The 21,611-nt window shown below is 39.3% G+C and overlaps 1 protein-coding gene across 1 annotated transcript in view; it reads right to left on the bottom strand.

Moving 5' to 3' along the window:
- grb14 (growth factor receptor-bound protein 14) overlaps positions 1–21,611 on the bottom strand; it is a 38,961-nt gene extending 17,350 nt beyond the window's left edge. The window contains exons 1-2 of the mRNA XM_072685720.1: positions 21,255–21,611; positions 19,553–19,661 (exon numbers count right to left, since the gene is read on the bottom strand). Coding sequence (XP_072541821.1) covers positions 19,553–19,661; positions 21,255–21,463 — 318 coding nt within the window. The 5' untranslated portion in view covers positions 21,464–21,611. The remainder of the gene's footprint in view (positions 1–19,552; positions 19,662–21,254) is intronic.

Below are 21,611 nucleotides of genomic sequence, written 5' to 3'. Positions count from 1 at the left end.
TTTAAGCCGATATGGCTGGATGCACTAATAAACAGTGATTCTTCAGGCTGCAGATGATTCAGAACCTGTCCTCGGCTTTTAACAGCACTGTCTTGATGAAGTCATCATAGTACCTTTCAGTTTTGCCTGAGTCTCCACTGCAAGGAAGTGCTGTGGACAACAGTAGCTAATGTGGCACAGCTTTAGATCTGTCAACAGAAAGGCTAAACAGAGGTACGTGAAGACTGCATGATGCACTGGACGTCAAATTGACGTCAGAAAGACTTCAGTCACATATTCGTCAAAAATCAATACTGGGTGGACATTAAGCTCCAATGTTATACCGACATTGAATTTTAGTTATCTAAACCATGGCATTAATTCAGCAAAATAACATTTAATATTTAAATAATTTTACATTGTGTGGATGTTAACCTTATGAAGTGAACATACATTGTTTAGTATCAACATCAGCTGTTGTCACTATTCTAAGTCAAACTGATGTTCGCAGTAGACCTGATGTCACCCGATATCTCAATCTAGACTGAATTAGATAACATCTAGCGATGGTCAGCTGGGGTAACACCACATTCACCCTGAATACCATCTTTTTTCTCCTTCTGTGGTGTTGTAAAATGCAAAGCGATTTTACATAACATTGATGATTTTTAATATTTACTCTAAGTCTATGACTGTTGATTAGGAAATAGCAGGAGATGTAATTAGTGGACAGAGTCAGTAAAATCATGTATCAGTATACAGAGTACCACTGCTTTGATCAGAGTAAGAAAGAAGAGTGCTGCCTTCAGCTAAAACAAATATCATTTTAAAAGTTGTAGCTGCCTGCTGAGCGCATTTTGGAGACTGTAACTACAAGAAACTCTAGAGACCACTTCTGTGAGTGTGTATGAGACAGAGAGTGCATGTGCTTGGGTGTACATGTTTTATGATTCTTCCACACTGAGATACACACAACTGTGACAACAGCTCAGTCTAGTTTGATTAGACACTTACAAATACATACAGACACAGGGCATTGTGGGATAGGCCCTTTGTATTCAATTCAATTAAGTTTAATTCAACTGTACTGTCAATATGTTAATACAGGGATGTGCAGTACAGTACAATGAAACACTGTCAGATTAAGTCTCTGGTGCAGAATAGGTAGGACATGATACAATAGTGCAAGGACAACAGACAATTAAATACAATAAATACAGACATATACAAACATATGCATGTGCAAATGTGTGCATGAAGTCTGAGTGATTCAGGTCCAAACAAGGTTACTATACCAATAGTAAAATGGAACTTTCAACTCAATTTTGAGGACAGAGCAGGGGAAATGTCTACAGATATCTTCAAATACAGCCCAAATACAGACAAAACTGATGATGTTCATGATGAGTCCATGGTTGTGGTATGTTGAGGGACTGTGGAATTGCAGGCATTAAGAAAGAACTCAGAGAGAACTTAGTCTAGAGTTCTGGGCTACGTGCTGTGTACCAAAAGGTTAAATCCCTCCTTTCTAAAGGGCAGAGAGGTGAGCCCAGAGGTCACGGAGGGACAGAGAGGAGACATAGAGGTGGTGGAATGAAATGAAATGTCACAGAGAACAGACTGGAGAGCTGGCAGTATATATAGAAACCCAATTCCCAATTGTGGGGGAGTGGTCTTTCTCTCAAACTTTAGTTATTACATAATATTTAATTACTTGACAACTTTTAATGAAATTTTTACTTACAGATTCGAGCATCAAGGGCATAAGCATGTGTGAGAAAGATATAACACAAGAGCAAAAGAAAGAGAGATAGAGAGAGAGTGTGAGAGAGTGACAGAGACAGTGTGAGAGAGAGATAGATATAGTGTGCGTGATACAAGTACAGATAAAACGTCTTTAAAGGTGGGACTAAGTGTGCAGAGTGCCATCACTGAACACAAAGACTTGCATTCAGCAGCTTCCACTGTTCAACCCCCCATCACAAACAGATGCAGAAAAACACACACACACACAGACATCACACCATACACACAAGCACACAGACACATGCACAGCGCAATCCATTGCTTCATTCAGCACATTCTAAAAACTGAGAAGACAGAGGAATCCAAGCATTAAAATGTGTGTGTGTGTGTGTGTGTGTGTGTGTGTGTGTAATGGGTGTCTGGCTCTCCGTGTGCAGAGATAAGCTCTGGATCAGAGCATGCTGGGAACAGTGGAACACTGAGAGACTGTCTCCCTCAGACTATCACTCAGGCAAACAAGGAAATAAGATTAGCAGTAACCTGATTACACCCATGACAGCTTTATGCACCAACTGTCGTCATCACATCACACAAAGCAGCCAAGGATGGGCATTGATTACATTTTTTGGTTCCAGTTTTAAACTAGTTCCCATTAAAGAATTACAGTTTAACCAAACATTTACACATGTATTTATACAGGGCTATTGCAGACGGGGTCTATGATGTCTTATCAATACACACACATACAGTGCAGAAGCCTATCTTTTCCCAGAGAACATCAGAAATAAAAGAGCTCTCAAGCCTGATACTTGAACATTTACATTGGCTTCGTTCAAAAAAGGGATTCAAACTTTTTCTTGCAGGCACTAGTTGTGCATTATTTAATGTTGTTTGCTCTTTGTGAGATCTGTATTTCAAAACTGACATATTTCAGTAGTAAACGTCAAGATTCTCTTACCATCTCTCAACATTCCATACCCATCTCTAAAAACAGTTAGACACAATCTATTCTTCTATACCCTGGTAAAGGGCATGCATTATAGATGAGGACTGTTGCTTTCAAACTGAGGCAATATTTTACTGAGCTTCCTGAGATTAAGCTGTGAGAGGACAGAGTCTAGACTGAATTTGAATCCTTTACAGCATTTTACAGTTGTCAAAGTATTTTGCTGTATTTTGCTGCTTGAATTGTCAATGGTGACTGCAAGAAAAAAGGGTACTGCTAGTGCATGTATTTAATTGGATTTTTTAAATACATATACATACACACACATTTAGTGTATTAGTGCAAAACAACATATCTTCGATTTCCAAATATTTCTTTTGCAAAAAATTAAATTCTATTTTGGGATTAACAGTAACAGAAGTAGCTGTGAAGTGGGTACTGCTCTCGAATCAAAACTAGCAAAAAGCACCGGGACCCTGGTACACCTATATACAGTCTGGAGAAGTCTTGTCACAAACAATGTTCATGGAAGAGCGATTAAAAAGCTAGAAGGGAGAAACAAAGCAAATGTGCATAAAACACAAGAACTGGGGTGCAGCATAGTGGCAGCAGGTGCTCTGAACTTTCAAAATTAGAAAGTTATGGCTCCAACAGAAAGCAGTTTGACTGACAAAAGCTGGAGAGCGCTACATATAATCAGTGTCTGCATTCAACATGCTAGTACAGTACAAATGTACTTGTAGCTACACTAATGATCAGTGCACTTAAAGAGCACAGTGCACTTAAATTTAACTATTATCGTAGTTGTGTAAATATTTTAATTGCACACAAACAGTACATAACATAATTTGTGCCTAAAACTACTATACAGTAGTACAGTACTATATGCATGTGTTTGTGCACGTATGTATAGTTGTGGTCATGCAAAATCATTTTAACAGCAACACAGTACAGTGATTATTTGCACAGCTGTACAGATGTTAACTTTCTGTAAATGTTGATATCACCTGTAACTTTCTGTACATAATAGCTTCTGAGGCTACATATGGTTATGTAGTATTTATACCTGTACAAGCACAGCTTTTTACATCTCTCTCTCTCTTTTACAGCTCTCGATTTTAGTACTTATTATTCTTTATTTTACTTATTGTTTAGTGTATTTTTCTCTCTTAGTGTAATACTTGTTAACAGTCTGTGTGTTTGTTACATGTCATACTTGTTTAGCTCTCACAGTAAAATAAATAATAAAGAGATTCTGTTTCATTCTGTCTTGGTAAAAAAAAAGTCCCCAATGGAATAATCACTCATAAACACAAGTCAACATCCACTCAGTGGATGAGAACTAGAAGCTTTGGCCTCTTGGAATACCTGTTCTGCTAACAATATCATTACAAACAGCATTTCTGTTGAGATCTTAAGGTGCCAATTTTACTTGGATTTGTTGCAAAAATGCATTGAGTAGCTGATTTAAAAAGGGATGAATAGAAATCAGCCAATACATTCTTAAAAGCCACAAATATGACATATGTTGAATGTCCACTTTCCAGGGCAGCCGTATGTACTGTATGTGTTTTCCAGGTTGATTAAGCCTACTTGCAGGCTGCATTGATGGTTTAATGCTCTTCAGCTCAAGGTCAGTACTACATAGACCTGTTCTCTAACAAGTCTGGCCTTCTGTTATCGTGACCTCTCGCCCCACAGCTGCATTTTTATCGTAGTATCTCACACAACTGTCCTTGGCATGACCAGTGCTTATCCTATGTTCTCTTCATCTTTCTCTCCATCTGTCTGTCTCTTGTTCCAAACAAACTCCAAATGAATGAATGAGTGTTCAAAAATGTCCTCCTGCAGTCCACACTTTCCCAGCTCAGACTTCTCACCTGCTTTTACTGCTTAGTAATCTAGACCTTTAGTGTTTTGGTTTGCAGTACCATGAAAAAGAAATTGTTCTCCTCAATACTTGCATATGTATCATATTAATTGATTTTAGATCCTCAGACAAAATGTAACATATAACTAAAAAGAACATGAAGATAATATTATTTTACAGTCAACATGGCATCACTTTTAATTAGGCTTGGGTGCTATAATGGTAATAAGGTATATTGTGGTATGATTAAAAATTATGAGAATATGTGATTTCAGTTGTCCCTTTTTTTTAAATTGTCATTTGGTCAGAATTGTAGCTGTACTGTGTTGTGTGGCACTTGTTGAATCTGTAAGTGGGCTAGCTAAGCAAAGGTTAGCTTAGCAAGTGAGCTACAGATTTAGAATCAAAAGAAATGGTAAATTTCAGCTATCGATGCACTCCTGGTTTTCTGGAATCAACTCCTCCCTCTTTGTATTGTCTTATTTTTAACCAAGCCAGGAGACGGTAATAAAGAAATATAGAAACTATTAACCATTCCTACAATATTTCCTACTAATGTTTTTGAAGCACTAAAGCTGACATTACAGGTGAAATGATTACAGCCATACAGACATTTGAACACATCTTTCAATCAGCCTATTTCAGAAGCTGCTGTAAGAAACCCTGGAGCAAACTACAGGGAGAGGGAAACCTCAGAGTGATGTACTGAGAAAGTCATTACTGAAGTCTTTAAAAAAATGAACCCTTTTATTGTTTCAAAATGTCCATTCTTATAACACTGATGATTCAGAACAGGGAGGGCAAACCATTTTGTCTTAAATATGCTGTCTTACCCATGTTAAAAAGTAATTTCCTCTTAAACCTAACAACTGCAACCAAACAGTTTTAATAACTTTAGAGTATTCGTTCACGTCACCTACTCTTCTTTGCATAATTGCTTTAATTCAGTCACACTAGAGTGCTTTCAAGTATGACCTGTCAAGCCATCAAGGCACAGGAGCATCCCCACACCATTACAGTACCCCTGCCATGTTTGGCTCCTGGTATGTTTTTACTGTGGAAAGCTGAGTTAGCTTTTTGCCAGGTGTGACAGGACCATGGTTTTCCACTTTCCACTTAGACTGATTATAACAAGCCATTCTGAAGCTGAGACAAAAAGTACAAATTAGTCAGAGACATGGCACAAACATTGGGCAGAGCCAATACAGCAATTGAAATGCCCATCAGAAGGAAACCACTGGTGTTAACAACCAGACATTAAACAGTCAACCCAGAAAGAACAACAGAAGTTGATGACAGAGCTGTGAAGAAAACCCCAAAACAGCATTTAGTGACAACAGGGCAGGAGTGAAGATATCACAATCTATTATTTAAAGAAAGCAGACATATATGTCAGACCACAAGGTACAAACCACTGATCAGCAGTAAGAATTGGAAGACCAGTTTGGAATTGTCACAAAAGTTTTGAAGCTTCATGGACTGCTGAGACCAAGATTGACCTCTACCAGAGTGATGTAAAGGCCAAAGTGAGAAAGAAAGTATCTGCTCATGAATCAAGTAATAAAAATTCATCAGTCAGCATTGCTTGGCTGCCTCTGGAAAGAGCTCATTAATCTTTACTGATGATGAAACTCATAATGGTAGCAGCAGAATGAATTCAGAATACTACAGAAGCCAAATGCATCCTCTCTAATTGAAAAGATCTTGACAATGACCAAAAACACACTGGCAATACAACAATAAATATCACGAAAGGGAAAATTGACCTCATACAATACATGTAATACATGTATTTTAATGATATTTAGATGTAACAGTGTTGGCAGTAGCCAGGGTATACCTGGGGGTGTCTAGTTGAATTGATCCCAGTTATAAACTTAACCTGTTTGACCGAGTAACTAAGAGGGCAGTTAATTTTTCACATAGGTGTTGGATAACTTTCTTTCCCTCAATAAACAAATGTGCCAAATTTTCCAAAAGCATCATAGTGTTAAGATCATCAAGTAGTAGAGAAGGTTTTCATGGTGGTGCTTATTCTCCTATAAGAAACATCTAAAAGTTTTTGGAAAACTGACTGAAAACTGCACTTTATGCATACTCACGTTGTCAATGTCATATATTACATTTTGTTTGGAGATCTAAAAAAATTGTGTGTCACAAATAATCAAAAATAGAAGAAATCTAAAAATGCCCATTAATCATTTAAAAAGTGGTCATTAAGTGACAGATTAATCCATTTTCATCAGCTCTGTCTTACAGCTCTCCAGAAGGATCTGTGAGTTTAACATTTGGCTGAGCATTTACAGACATTTTACACCCTCCAGCATTGCATGTGACCTTTGTAAACTCTCACTTAAAGCTCAAACTGGCAGCTTCAATAAACCATTTTAGGCATGTTTTACTCAGCATGTCTCATTTCACTAGAAACATTCTAATCTGAACTTGATTTCTAGTATAACTTAATGATCAAGATATGTAAAATTGGGTTTATGAATGTGAATAAGTAAATCATATCCTACGCAGTACATTTTACCTCCACATAGAATCTTACTCTTTACCTCTGAACAGAGAACACAAGTAATGAATCACACTGTAATATTCATACACCACATCATCACTGTAAAAAAAAAACTCTCAATGAAAGTCAATGTAAAATGATTTTGTCATTTTGCAGCATTTTCTACAGTCCATTCATCATCAAACAACGTAAAGAACAACTCCCAGATTCACATTATGCCAAAAAGTGAAAAGCAACAAAAATGGAGATGACAGCAATGATATACTGGTATATTGCCTTTATGTTAGTCTTGTATATTATCTGAATACAGCATGTGGAATCACTGATTAGTCAAAAGAGCAGGATAAACTGAATGCAATGTCTCTGTTCCAAACAACAAAAAGTCTAAAAACACTAAAGAAAAGTTTGATTATACTGTTACACCATTCTTACACAGTTTTTCACAGAATAGAATGTAGAGATTCATAAAGCCGTACTACAAAGTAAATTCTTTAGGCTAAAAGGAAAGAGTTTTTACGTGTTCTTACCCGTTTTGGTAAGCAAAGTGGAGTGATGGCAGGTAGTGTAACTCTTCTGGCCTGGAAATTCATACTGCTCCTCTCCGGCTATGTCCATCTAAATGCGTCTTTATTTGTGTGTCAATTTAGTTGCTGAGATTAAATGTCTGTGAAATTTAAAATGGAAGTACTGTAATCTATGAAATTCTGGAGTTCTGGGGACCAAAGACAGTGGTCATATGAGACTAAAAAGCCAGATAAGTGTTCTTCTACTTTCTAACTCCTCCTGTGGCCTTGGAAACATGCCGTGTTTTTCCCCTACAAGAAAAGTGCTCCATTCTAATAAAAATGCCTGATAAAGCACTAGGGAGTTCAGCTAAAGCTCCGAAGGTCAGGGAAAAGACCTACATTAACTTTATCTGCTGACAACATGTAAACCTCTCCTCAAAAAAGGCACCCAAGGATGATGTGACTTCCACATTTCACAATCACCTCTGAAGAACTAAATGAGGTAAAACATATTTTTTGCTCTAAAGCACCAGGTGTTATTGGTCATACTGCAATGCTAGTAGTATAATTATAACCTGTCTCTTGAGGCAAATGCATTTGAAAATCCCCACACTGATTTGGAGTCATACTCAGAAGCCCGCAGCAACTTCAAGGCTTTTACATTTGCGCAAATTTCTGCTTGAAAACAAAAAGGGACTTTACTTATTTCATGGTGAAGAGGCAGAGATTAAAAAGAGTGTTGGCTAAATAAATTGATGGAGCATGGCAAAAGCAACATCTGTCTCCAGAGCAGAGTGGACTTCAATTGAGCCTCACAAGGGATAATGGATACTTGAGCTGATTTGGATGAAAGGGAGGAGGGCAGGGAGTGACGAGAGTGAGGGAAAGAGAGGGAGAGAGAAAAAAAGGGAGATGTAGAATGAGTGAGTGAGAGAGAAAAAGAGAGGGAGTGTGAGAGACAGAAAACGACGTGAGAATCAGTAGGATTTTAATGGCCACAATGTTTCCCACATCTGTACAAAAACAGTGTGTGCCCAATCAGATTGAAATATTAATGTCATATAATGTAATAAGATGTGGATATCTATGACCAATTTAAAAACATTAGAATCTAGCTCATGGGGAAGATCTAATTTGGTTAGGATTTCATTATTTATCTGTCTATCTCTTTTTGACAGCAATAAGGGGTTGATGTGAGTGTGTGTATGCAGAAGGAATTATGAATGCCCTAATGTCCAAACCACGCCTGATCTTGGACTGATCTTGTCAGATTTCCTGCAGTTACAAAGCAAAAATAAAAAAAATCCAAAAGCAAGCTGAAAGTGACAAAGGTAGGAAAAAACTCTGCAAAAGTGTGAAGTGAGTCAAGAGGGGGGGACTCATCAGAAGAGTCAAAATTCCAAAATGGACCACTATATTTTGGTATATAGTGGCTAAAAATGGTATCAGTATGAACATTTCTCCCCACTGGAACTACAACTGGTGTTGCTATTAAAGGGCATTGGTTAAAACATGGAATAAAGACTTTGTACATACAAGGGGTGTGACGGTACACAAAACAAAGTACTCTGCTAACAAAGTATGCAGAGAAACAAATAGACTACAGTCTGTAATTATAGAACTACAAAGTGCTTCTATAAGAGTTAATACAATGGACAATTAGTGTGTACATATGTATGTGTGTGTGTGTATATTATATATATACACACACACACACACACACACACACACACACACACACACACACACATATATATACATTCATTTGTAGAGAGAGAAGGAGAGAAAGAAAGTGCGAGAAGAGTCCAGTGCTCTGTGTCTTTATCTGGAATGGTAGCACAGACAGGCAGACGCTAATACTTATCACAGCCAACCAAAAAAAATGAAGTGAAATGAATAGGGCCTGTTGATAAGCAAGTCTCTGCCATTCTCAAAACACAGGCAGACTCAGAGACACTGGCCTTGACCGGCAGCAAGACACTAACCACCACACTAGCTGAGAAAGGCAAAACTAGAGAGCTGAGCTTTCCGGTCATTGAGGTGACACACAGGCTCACAGCCCATAATACAGCTCCATTAACACATGAACTATACATACATACATAAGATTTAAGGATGAGTTGTCAATCAGTTGTTTTTTTCTGACAAATGAGAATAGTCATGCATATTTGTAAGTAAAGGAATATACCATAAAAGAATAAGGTTACCATGCCTAATGCCAAATGTCTTAATTCTTTTAGTGTTATTAGTCTAAAGAGAGATCACGGTGTTATGCACAGTGCATTGCATCCTCCTTAGACACTATTGGATTTGTCTGGACTACAAATTCCACAAGTACTACAAATGTCAAGTAGTGCCACATATTCTCCTCATTTGGATTGATTGGCCACTGTAGAATATGCACTGTGTTGCTCTGACCATGGGCTTGTCATCCATCTGTCTTTCCATTTTTCAATGCTCAGTCCCCAAGTAAAAGCATTATCCAGCATTTTTTCTTAGATGCTTTATCTAGGACAGAGTTTTCTCACTCTGATGCTTTCTGTAAATCTCCAGATGTGCTTTATATATATTTTTCTTCAGTGATGATTAATATTTAACCACTGAACCCTGTAGCTCTGTAGTGTTTGCCAGCTTCTGTGATTTCCCTTACACATCCCCTTCATAGTATGACCTTGTCTAGGCAGTGTCTGAGTGGTATTAAGCAACTTCCTTTCTTCAAATTTACAGTCTTACAAATGGTGCCTCCATTAAGGGGATTATTTACATAAAAGTAAAAACCCTTTCAATAATGGAATTATGATGGTGCATCTTTTAGTATGAAATTCGACAACATAAAATACCAGTGTCATCTGTAATCCAGAATGATCTCATGACTCTGAGACTTAGTTAGAGTAGGTATGAAGCAGGTACATGAGTATATTATTTATAAACTGTGGCAAGTAAAGTAAAGCTGTTTGAAAAGTGTCTGAAATTAATTAAGTTTTTTAAATGATACATGTTTGTTTTAGTCTTAATTTTGTGTTTTGTGGCAGAGATGGGAATGCTGCATGCATGTTCTACATCATAGTTTTGGCTCTTTTCCCATCATCCCTGGAGAACCTCCCGGGACACTTTGTGCCTGGGCCTTCAGGCAGAATGCTTCTAGCTTAGGTGGTGTAGTTTGGCAGGGCCACGAGCCAAGACATTTCACTGAGCCAACAGTATGGTTGGGTCTGGAACCAGGACTTTTATGCTGGGACAGCGGAGTTTGGCTGGGTCGTGAGCCGGGCGTTTGACTAGGACACAAGCCAGGACTCTTGTGAATCAAGCGGAGTTTAACTGAGCTATGAACCAAAAGTTTGACTGGACTGCATGCTGGGACTTTTTGCAGAGGCAGTGGAGTTTAGCAGGGATTATGGCATTTTACATTAGGGTTAGGAGAGTTTGCCCATGTGAGCTGAGAACTGAGCGAAGAATATAACTGTGTGTGTATGTATATTTTGTTTGCTCTATTGTTTATTGTACTTTTATAAAGTGTCTTGGTTTAAGAATGGTGCTAAATAAATTCTACTTATTTTTATTTATATCTTTATCTAACTGACTTTATCTAACTAAGAAGTGTGGATGGGTGAGATAAATGCTTAACAGTGCATGATGAGTGTATGTGCAGTGACTGGACACAACACACACACACACACACCGTCTCTCAGCCATGTGTTTAAACACCACACCAGAACACCTGTGACGACTCTGTCTGTGACTGCTAAGAATCCATCTCTCCTCTCTCTCTCACTTTACCCGTCTGTCTCTTCTTGTCTCTCCCCTCTTAGAGAATCTTAGTCAGCAGAAACAGACTCTCTCAAATTATTCATAATGCATGACAGGGCCTAGTTCACCACCTTAATTTTTCTTCTAATTTGTAGTAGGAAATGTTACCAGAACTTTAGTTACACTTACTGCACATTAATGCACTTTTGGCTGGTGACTGATTCTTAGCAAATCATTTGTTTTCAACTTTGACCTTTCTCACAAGGAAAACAAAACAAACAAAAATGTTAGACAGACATTAAAATCGCATTTCCAATCTCATATGAATAGGATAAACAGAGTGACAACATTTACCACTTTGTTACAGTGATAATAGTGATATTTTTTTACTTCACACAGGCTTTTAAACTGATAAGATGTACTGTAATCAATCAAAGGCAAAAAGTCTTCATATCTATACAACACATATTGAAGCAGGGTCAGATCATACACTATATAGACAACAGTATTGGGCCACTTAACATCTACAGGAGCTTTTCTGACATCCCATTCTAAATACATAGGCATTACTATAGAGTTGGCCCCCCTTTGCAGCTCGAACAGCAAGTTTGGAACTCTGTAGTTATTGAGTCATGCACCTCAGCACTCAGTGACCCTGCTCTGTAACCTTATGTGGTCTGCCACGTTGCTGCAGTTCCTAAAATCTTCTGCTTTTCAATAATACCACTCACTGTGAATTATGGATTATCTAAGAGGGAAGACATTTTACAAACTGACTTGTTGCAACAAATGGCATCCTATTACATCCTGCAGTAGCTGCAGATTTTAAAAACTGCTGTTCATAGACTCTCCCGTACCAAGTACAGTGAGATATATATATATTTTTTCAACACCATTCAATTAAACTGGACTAAGTTACACTCTCTGTATTTAATCGTGCAGTTGGTCAGTGTTCTTTAAGTCCTGACAATATCGCAATATACTTACTTTAAGCATATTGTGTATCATAATAACAAAATTTGTCATGACACTATAAAATATTGTCATATTGCCCACTCCTACCTGTGGCAATGGGACTGGATTTACAGGAGAAGGAAAATACCTTCTCAACAGCTTTATATTTTGACATTTTTATATTTCGAAGCATGTGTATTGGTCCATGTATCAAGAAATGTTGACACAATGTAAGCATGTCAAATATATATAGTTATATAGATACAGTTGTACAGTTTTATTTATCTCTTTATGCTAAAACAAATACATTCACAAAAAATAGTGTTAGTGCTCTCAAAAACAGTATGTTTTAACTGACATAATCTTGCAATTAAAAACTGTGTGTATGTGCAATAAAATTGCTATTCATTTTTTAAAAAATATTTTTGTGCACTTTTTACTATCTTATAACGTTTGAACCCACTTGGAATTTTCGATGATCTGTCAACAGTTGTGTTTAAGCAATTCAGAAAACCTGTTATGAGTTTAATCTGCAATCGGTCTAATCTTGGCAGATTATCAGATTACTGCTGTCTGCGCACTGGACTGTGGCAGGCGAGCCAAAGAGCTCTGATACAACTCACATGCTTGGTTATGATCATAATCATAAAGTGAGGAATAAAAAACTGAAATTTGTCTTGGCTGAACTGCTTGCCTTTATTTGTCTCAGCAAGGCAGTGTAAGTAAGGGTTAATCACAATTAATCAAACAGACGGTATCAGTATCTAATCCAAACATGACCAAATGGAAATCTAAACTGGTCTACAATGTCAGTGAAATTAGCACAAAATATAATTAAATAAGCCAACTTCCTATTAGTTGACTTAGTTGAATGCTGTAAGACCATGTTTGGAGAGCTGTATACGCTGCTGTGTGGAGCAGGGGTTTGTGGGTCCCTGGGGGTGGGCAGTGTGAGCCGGACTGAGGTCATAATCCAAAGAGCAGCAGGATTTTATTTCACAAGGTCGTCAACTACGTGTCTCTGATACATCTTGCACTAAACCACACAGCTTGGTCAGGGAAGGACTAATGATGCGATTCTCACTTCACTTTTAAATAAACACCTTCAGAAACACAGGTACTCCATTAAACAATTGTGATCATGCTCATGATCATCAGTTTCCACTGGCGAATAAACTTTCAATGAGGTACAAGCTTTCAAAAGTGACTAGCAAGATACACAAGGACGCTAGCATTGTGTGACACATACTGTACGTACAGTCTTAAAAACAAAGAACCACTTTTGGATCAATAAAGAAACATGTTTGAAATCGAGGTGCATCAGCGTGAAGAACCTTCACCAAAACGTTCACTTACAAACATGCTTCTTTGTGGAACCAAAATTGTTTTTTCTAGGGCACTGCTCAAAGGGTATAGGCATACACACAATACAGGGCTTAACAAAAGGTATTGCTCCTATGCTTACACTTGTAGACACAAAGTACTTCGGACAGAACTAATGTTTGTCACTTTAGCAGTGAGTTGTGCCACAGTTTAGTACTGCAACTCTCAGGTTAATTAAAAAAAACTTGGTCCTGCTATGATATCTAGTACAATTTATGGGGCATAACATTCTCAAGCACTGCTACAGTCTGATACCTCTGAGCTAATACATTATTGTAGTGAGATGTTAAATGTAAATTCTTCATTTACTATTGGGGGTCTTATTTTCATTCATGGGATATGAGGGAAAGCAGAGCTGCTGAGTTCAGACAAAGACTAAATTTGCCTATGGACACTGGCTCAGGGGAAGTTGATTCTGAAAACTCCATTTGGTCTTGGAAGGACACATTTAGCATGCTCAGCAAATAAAGGAAGGACAAACTGTGGTGTAGAGGGATGGAAAGAGAGGGAGAGAGCGAGGGGGAGAAAGAGAGGGAGAGAGATAGTATTTAGGCTAATAATACCTTCTCTGTTGCCTTGAAATATTGCAGCATGTTCTTAGTCTGTGTCGAGGGAGAAGGATAACCTGCAGTCCTTGAACTATAAAGGATGATGCTGAAATGTGTAATAGAGCTGTAATTTGCTCCATAAATAAACTGGCAGTCATGGTCGAAACTTACATAATTACACGAGACTGTACATATAGGAATGCTTACATAAGTAAACGAAGCAGTGCAAAGCTGAGATAAGATACTTATTCTAGACAAGCATAAACACAGAAACCACAGCTGTGGCACTGTACTCAAAACAAAAAGCTTCACTAGAGAAGACTCCACTGCTCTTCATTCATGAATTCTCTTTAAGGTTCTCTCAGAGCCCCACACACCAAAACAGCATTTCTGTAAATAAGAGATCATAAATCACTGTTCACATCACACTCATGCAAGACTTGCATTACCTATACAGTCGCCTGTGTGTGTTGAGAGAGAGATTTCTACAGAACGTTCTTCTAATATAGGACACCCAACACTTTCACTGCATATGGACTTACTGAAGTGTGAAAGCGGATCAAGGCAGGAGTCCGAGGGCAGCGGTAAGGCTTATGCGAGTGATACAAGCGCTGCGGTTCTCGTGCTCAAAAGAGCTTTGAGACAGCAGGCCTGCCACGCTGCCTTTGTCATGGAAATCTAGCATGACACTGCAAACGCGGAGCCTGGGAGAAGTGCTTTCTCACGACTGAAATAGCTTCTTAAAAACCTGGCTAAAACAATGGCGTGTCAGCAGCCAAGGCCCTGTCCACAATACAAGGCTCATCTGCTGCAAACCTGCTCACAACTGACCCATCACTCAAACACAGAGCCCACTCAAACTCAAGCTCATGTTGCTAACCAGCGTAAACATTGTTAGTGTGAATCAGGCATGGGCTTCAACCTAATACAGCCAAGGGTTTCCTGACAGGGTTCCTTCTTTTGTACAGCATGAATAATGCTCTAGTATGTAATGGAAAAGTCTCAAGGTCTCCTAAGTGGACTATGTTTCTGTATTCTAATATCTGGGGAACAGTGCCCTCTTGTTGATAACTTTGACACCATCCATAAATAATGTGCATTGTAATTACACTGCTCTAACTACTGCAGATAGATGGAAATACATAAAAGACAATAAATTAGATCAATTAGATAAAAATCAAATCAAAAGCAAAAAATAAAGATGCAAAGACTACAAAGAACAGTACTACATATATGTCATATTTCTGAAGTAAGGTATTTTTTAAGGTATTTTACATGGGAATTCAATGTCTGCATGCATCTTCAGTTCTGTTTGACCTACACAACCCAGCCATTAAGAGAGTGGGGCCGCAATGATGCAACACTTAACCTAGTCAAACTCTCTTGCTCTATTCAGTGGCAGGCTGGGGGGAGGTGATGATGTCATTGCTGTGTAGAGGACTGCAGTGAGAGCATATTAACCCTCCTGCCTTAGAGGTTGGGACAGGCAAACAGCTGTGCTTGGTGACATGTTCCTTTTGTTCCGGCCACGGCAGCGACTCCGAAGGTCCCCGTGAAAGACCTGTCAGGCCCATCAGGCTGGCACGCAGGCTCACAACAGCGCTCCACCAAAGACGCCATTCACAGCGGCCAATGAGGAGCACAAGGTCAGAGTGGTGTCATCCCGCTTCTATAGCTGCAACTTAACAGCTCCACTCCTCCAAACCACCGAAAGACAAAAGCAAAGCCAGCACAATCCTCCCACACGGCTCCCACAATAGCAGAGCAGGCATTAAAGAATTGCAATGCTCAGTAATGCAGGGATGTCAAACCGGGGTCAAGTGTGAGCCGAATCAGGGACCAGAAACCTTGTTTGTGACACAGCCAATGTCTTGAGAAGGTACTTCTTTAAAAAAAAGAGACAAGAAAAAATATATGCAATGAATTCCTTTAAAAGATACTTGATCAGACAAGAAGCATGAGAACAAATAGTCTGATTAACTGCGCTAGTGCTGAATCACACAATTACTGACTATAGAGCTAGCAGGAGCTCCTGAGAGAATAATAAGCCCTGAAAGCAGTTCATCAAGAGCCTGTGCACAGCCGGTCTGATACTGCCCCAAGATCGTCCACTCTGCTGTGCGCTGCTCTGCAGGCTGTAATTTCAGCCTTTAGCACAAGTCCGAGCTGGCCTTTCTGTCTCACACACACACACACACACACACACACACACACACACACACACACAGAGTCCTGCCGAGCTGGCCTTTCTGTCTTACACATACACAGGCACACACACACACACAAGCTGCCAATCTGGTCCTTCTGTATCACACATAAATACACAGACACACACCTGATGGTAATTAGCACCTCTATACAGGCCCACAGTCATGGCTTCAAGTCTTCCTCAACTCACCACTCTAAATAACACTATACAAACTTTCCATTTCAATAGTGACTTTCATTTCTTTATTCATTTTTGTCTTCATACACATACAATAACACTAAATACATGTTTTACGATTGCAACAAATTGTTGTGCCATCTTTGGAGAAGACTGCAAAAATATGGACATGATTTTCATGGTCTAGTATGAAAATATCATTCTTGTACAGATCATAGTGTAAAGCCCCACACAAGAATATAAAACTCATTTATGCAGGCTTTTTTTTTACGTAGAAATGCAATATACTGTTATAAGAATTTGCAACCACCCTTTAAAAATAAAGGTGCAAACTTTTGGTTTCATAATGAACCATTACGTATTAGAGATGTGTGAGCGTTTAGAGTGCACTGGTCATTTCAAATAGGATGAAAGTACAGTCTTATGGTTGCACCTAACAATTTTGATGCTGCTTTCTTTTTCAGAGAGTGCTTGGATTTTCTTGCATTAGACAAGGTTTATCTTCATTAAACAGATATGGCACACTTCTGCTCAGCATGGGGTCCTCCACTACCACGCGTGGTCATTAATAAAATATTAATTCCAAGCCAAGCAAGAGACTCCGCCCATATAAACAAGAGATCCACATCCACAAAAAAAGACAACCTGCACAGTAATATGGGACAATGTTAATTGTCAACATGCAGTAGTCATTTAAGCTCAGAACCATGAGGTTCCCACTAGATTTATCAGTTTAATACCAGAGTTTTTCCTTTTGGTATTAGAAGGTCTATGATTGCAGACCTAAACAACAGGTCACTCTACTTCAGAACACAGAGAACATGTTCAGTGACATGGGGATAGGGAATTGCTAGATCAAGCATTCCAGATTATTTTTCCAGTTGTTAGCCTAGAGTAATCATATCTGTGGTTGATGACATTTTGTGCAGAGAGAGAACTCTGCATGGTCTATTTGTTTAGTGTTATCATTTATAAATTAGTTCATCTGAAGATTTCTTTGTTATTGTATAATTATATTCATGAAAGTGTGTCATTTAATGCGAATATATGACAGATTTCTTTCTGTAAACTCAAAAAGCATTAAGTGTTTGGGGAACTGACAAAAAATGCAGTAAATTATTATGCAGGTTCTTTATGTTTTCTCCAGTGGGTACAACACAAACAAAGGCATACATAATGTGACAGCTGCATTCTCAATTTCTTCATTCTGAAATATTTTCTGTGGGGGAGAGGATTCGTTGTTTCACAATGCTCACATTATATGATCTAAATTTTTGCGCAGTTGGTGTGTTGTCTGAGAAAATGTTGCATAGATGTGTTAGGGTGTTTTTAAGACTCTATATATTATATATAAAATATTTAATTGATGTGCACCATTTCCATGTAAAATGATGAGTTTCTTTTATTTAAAGCTATGATTATTTAATATCATTAAATACAATTTAGCTACCAATTCATCAAATGCTCATTTCTTACACATTCTAGAACAGCATGACATCCATGCTGTTATAAAAGCCACATCTAGCAAGTTATATTCCACTCTTACTCTCCACCCTCTTTAAGGGTCTCTTTCAACTATTTTCTCAACTGCTTTTCTTCATTACTAGAAATACCTCCCGATAAACCACTCTTAACAAATCACTTAATCTGAAGCCACCAAAAGAATGGGAATATGCAGCCTTAATAAAGATCACATGCACATGCACTACAACAGTAGTGAAAGAGATAAGCTTTGTGAGAAGCCTTTGTTTAATAGACTTGTAGATAGTGATTATAAGGTGCTGATCAGATCCTCTGACTCATATTGTAGTTCTTCTAATCAGGATACCAAAAGCAAAGGCTGATCCAAGATTAGAACTCCAACACTAAAAGGACTAATACGTGAAGGCCCTGTGAGATATTCACGCTGAGACTGCAGTTTCTTTCCTCACTGACACATACTCACACACACACATAACTGGGTCAACAAACTTACTGCCTCCTAATTCTTTGAGAGTGAGAGTGACTTCTTAGTCTTGCGTCAGCATGGTCTCGATTTAGCACGCACAAGCTTTTATGGTTGAATTTATAGAGATACGGTATAGTAGTAATTAACACAATTCAGCTCTGGTTTAATTTAACTTGTGTGTAAATGTAAAGCTTGGAGCATGCATGATATTTACACGTCATTTGCAGTGTAATTTTGGAAAGAGTCTCTGCTAGAAAGGTCCCTATCTAATCCAGCGGATCGAGTCATGGCCGTTCTAGGCATAATAGTTCTAGTTAAAATAGGCAATAAATCAGTCCAAGCATCACATTATATAAACTGCTATTAAAAAACAAACTAATTTCACTTAAGTAATTAGCAGCACATCTTACCCAAACGGAGTGTATTATTTATACAAACACAGAGTTCGGATCGAATCCTTGTCAGCTGACAGATTTAGGATTAAAAGATGAATCAGAGGGCAAAATAACTGTTTTAGGACATCTCTAGTGACTGTGTGAATGTTTTGTGCAATATTTTATGCAGTAACCCATCATGTACATCACACACACAACAAGAATAAAGGCCAACATCCAGCAATCAGAATGTTAACACAAAATAGTTACCATGACATTAAACCGGACACTGTGACACACTGACTGTGTTTACTTTCCGCCGATAAAACTGCAATGGCTTGGCTCCCTTGGGTATTGCGCCTAGAGATGTGGGGGTGTGGAGGTCTCAGTTCAACCCTTCTGTACAAATGCCGGCACATCTTTCCATAAAACTAGTCAGTCTCTTTAGTTTACTTTAATTAAGTATGGTTTAGCCTGCCTACAGTGAAACAATTGTTTTTGCAATATTGACTGACCCGCTACGACTCAACTTTTAACAGCTCTGTAATCACCTTATGTGATTATGTCTAATGTCAGCCTACTGTGGATGTGTATCCAAATGGCATTATGGTAGGGGAGTCCGTCTGGGAATGATGCGGGTCTCTTACCTGAGTTGCACTGTTTTTGGTCCAGGGTAACAAACACTCTGAGGGTAAAAGGTCTGGGAAGGCGCTTGGGACCAGCTCCATCTGCATCTCCTCTCCCTCTCTGCATTTCCTAAAGAAAGAGTGAGACAGGCAGACAGACAGACAAATAGCATAAGATTAATCATCCAAATACTATTACTTTGGAGGTCAGTACAGTGTATAAAAAAACAGAGAAGAAATCATCTTGTCACAGCTTGATATTCTTAATGCAGCTCCAGAGCTGCTTCCATTAGGAAAATGTTGACATCGAGAGACTGTGCTGCAGGGCACAGGAGGCAGAGGTGAGGTCATTGTGATGATGGGCCAGCTGACTGAAGTCCCGTCTCCCTGGAGACGCACGCTCTTAAGCCAGGGAATGACATCATCGTGTCTACCTGAGACACATCTCATCACTCATGCAGGCTGAAGAGCAGCAGGCTGGAGCAGTGAGCTCATCCTTCCTAATGGGCAGCATGCAGCAGATAGCCCTCATACTTGAATGGGTGTTAATGAACAAAATTAACATTAGGGCCAATGTAAACATAAACATGAACAACGTCAATTGGAATGGTTACACATAAGATAGAAGAGATAAATGTTCCCTAGGACAACAGAGACGAATGATGGTGAAAGGAGAGAAAAATAGGGAGTATGTGAAAATGGGACAGAGAAGGGTACTGAGGGGGAGACTTTGCGTCAGTGTGTGCCACTGAAAGAACCTACCCTTAGCCATGGTCAAGTACTCTTTTGCTAACTAGCAGCCCATGCCTAACGACTAGAAGATGTTTCTTTAAAGCCTTTTTAGACCATTGGACTTGTGTGTTTTATTACTGTGAAACTCTTACTACTCACTATTCCTACAACCATTTACTGTGAAATTCTTACTGCGTAACTGTTCCGAACAAAGCAATCTGCTCAGGCCGATGCTATGAGCAAGCACGGCGGCCATATTGTTTGTTTTGAATTTCGTTTATGCCACAAACGCGTTGTCCATGTCCACTTTCCGTTTAATCCCCTCAAGTTAAGGTGAAGTGAACAAAGAACGACGTGTCTGCAGGAATCTGCGACCATGTGAACCAATCGAATTGAGGTTTAAATACACTATTGTACACAGAGGCCTTGCATTCCCGATTCGGGTCATCTCTCGGTGTAGCGTAAGCCCTCTGTTAACACTGCGATTACTGAGTTACTGAGCATGGCCTGGAAAGTAGCAGGTGCTTGATTTGAGTCCAGTTTGTGCCCGTGTCTCAGAGCTGTCAATTAGGAAGTGCTGTGGCCGAGTGCTGGGACGCTGTTTACAGGGACAAAGTCTACTGCACTTTTCAGCCAAACCTGTGGGAGAGCACAAAGGCTGCTCTGTGGCTCTGCAGTATGTTCTTACCGATTACATATGTTAAAGATTAACCGCAGAAAAGTGAGTTACAGACACAGAGAGATCCACATACACAAAGAAGGGAAACTACTGGAATGACAGGGCAACGCTAACACATGTATGCACACACATTCACACTCAAACAGTCACACAGACAGATCTGCACTTCAGACTTGTTCTGCACTTCCCACTGCTTCCCACAAAACGAAAGACCAACACTGTTAGCAGCAGTAAGGCGAACAAAGCCTATTGCTGAAAAGTCATGATTACAGGCAGCAATGAGACCCACTGGTGGGAGAAAAGCAGCCCTACCTAGTCCCTCTGAAGAGAGCAGCGGCAGCAGCAGCAGTACTCCTGTTGTGCAGGGCACCGGGTGGCTGGAAGGGCGAGCGTAGCGGGATAAGGGCAGGGCCGCTGTCGAGCACACTCACATTCCCCTTCCCTTCCCGAAATATGGCCGCTTTCTCGCCGAGGCTGCCTGGAGTGTCTAGTTCATCCAGAGATTCGCTCATAGCACTCATGGAGACTGCTTATATCCACCGCATCATCTAAAGCACAGAACAAGAGCACACACAGCGTCAGGGGAGTAGAGTACGAGCGTGAACGTGTGTGCGCTGAGCACGGCGCAGCACTCCTCTTCTGTCAGCGTGCACACACACACACACGCAC

This window comes from Salminus brasiliensis, chromosome 8, assembly GCF_030463535.1.
Source record: "Salminus brasiliensis chromosome 8, fSalBra1.hap2, whole genome shotgun sequence".
NCBI classification, from domain to species: domain Eukaryota; kingdom Metazoa; phylum Chordata; class Actinopteri; order Characiformes; family Bryconidae; genus Salminus; species Salminus brasiliensis.
Note: the sequence above shows the minus strand (reverse complement) of the source record. Positions and strands in the feature narration are given on the sequence as shown.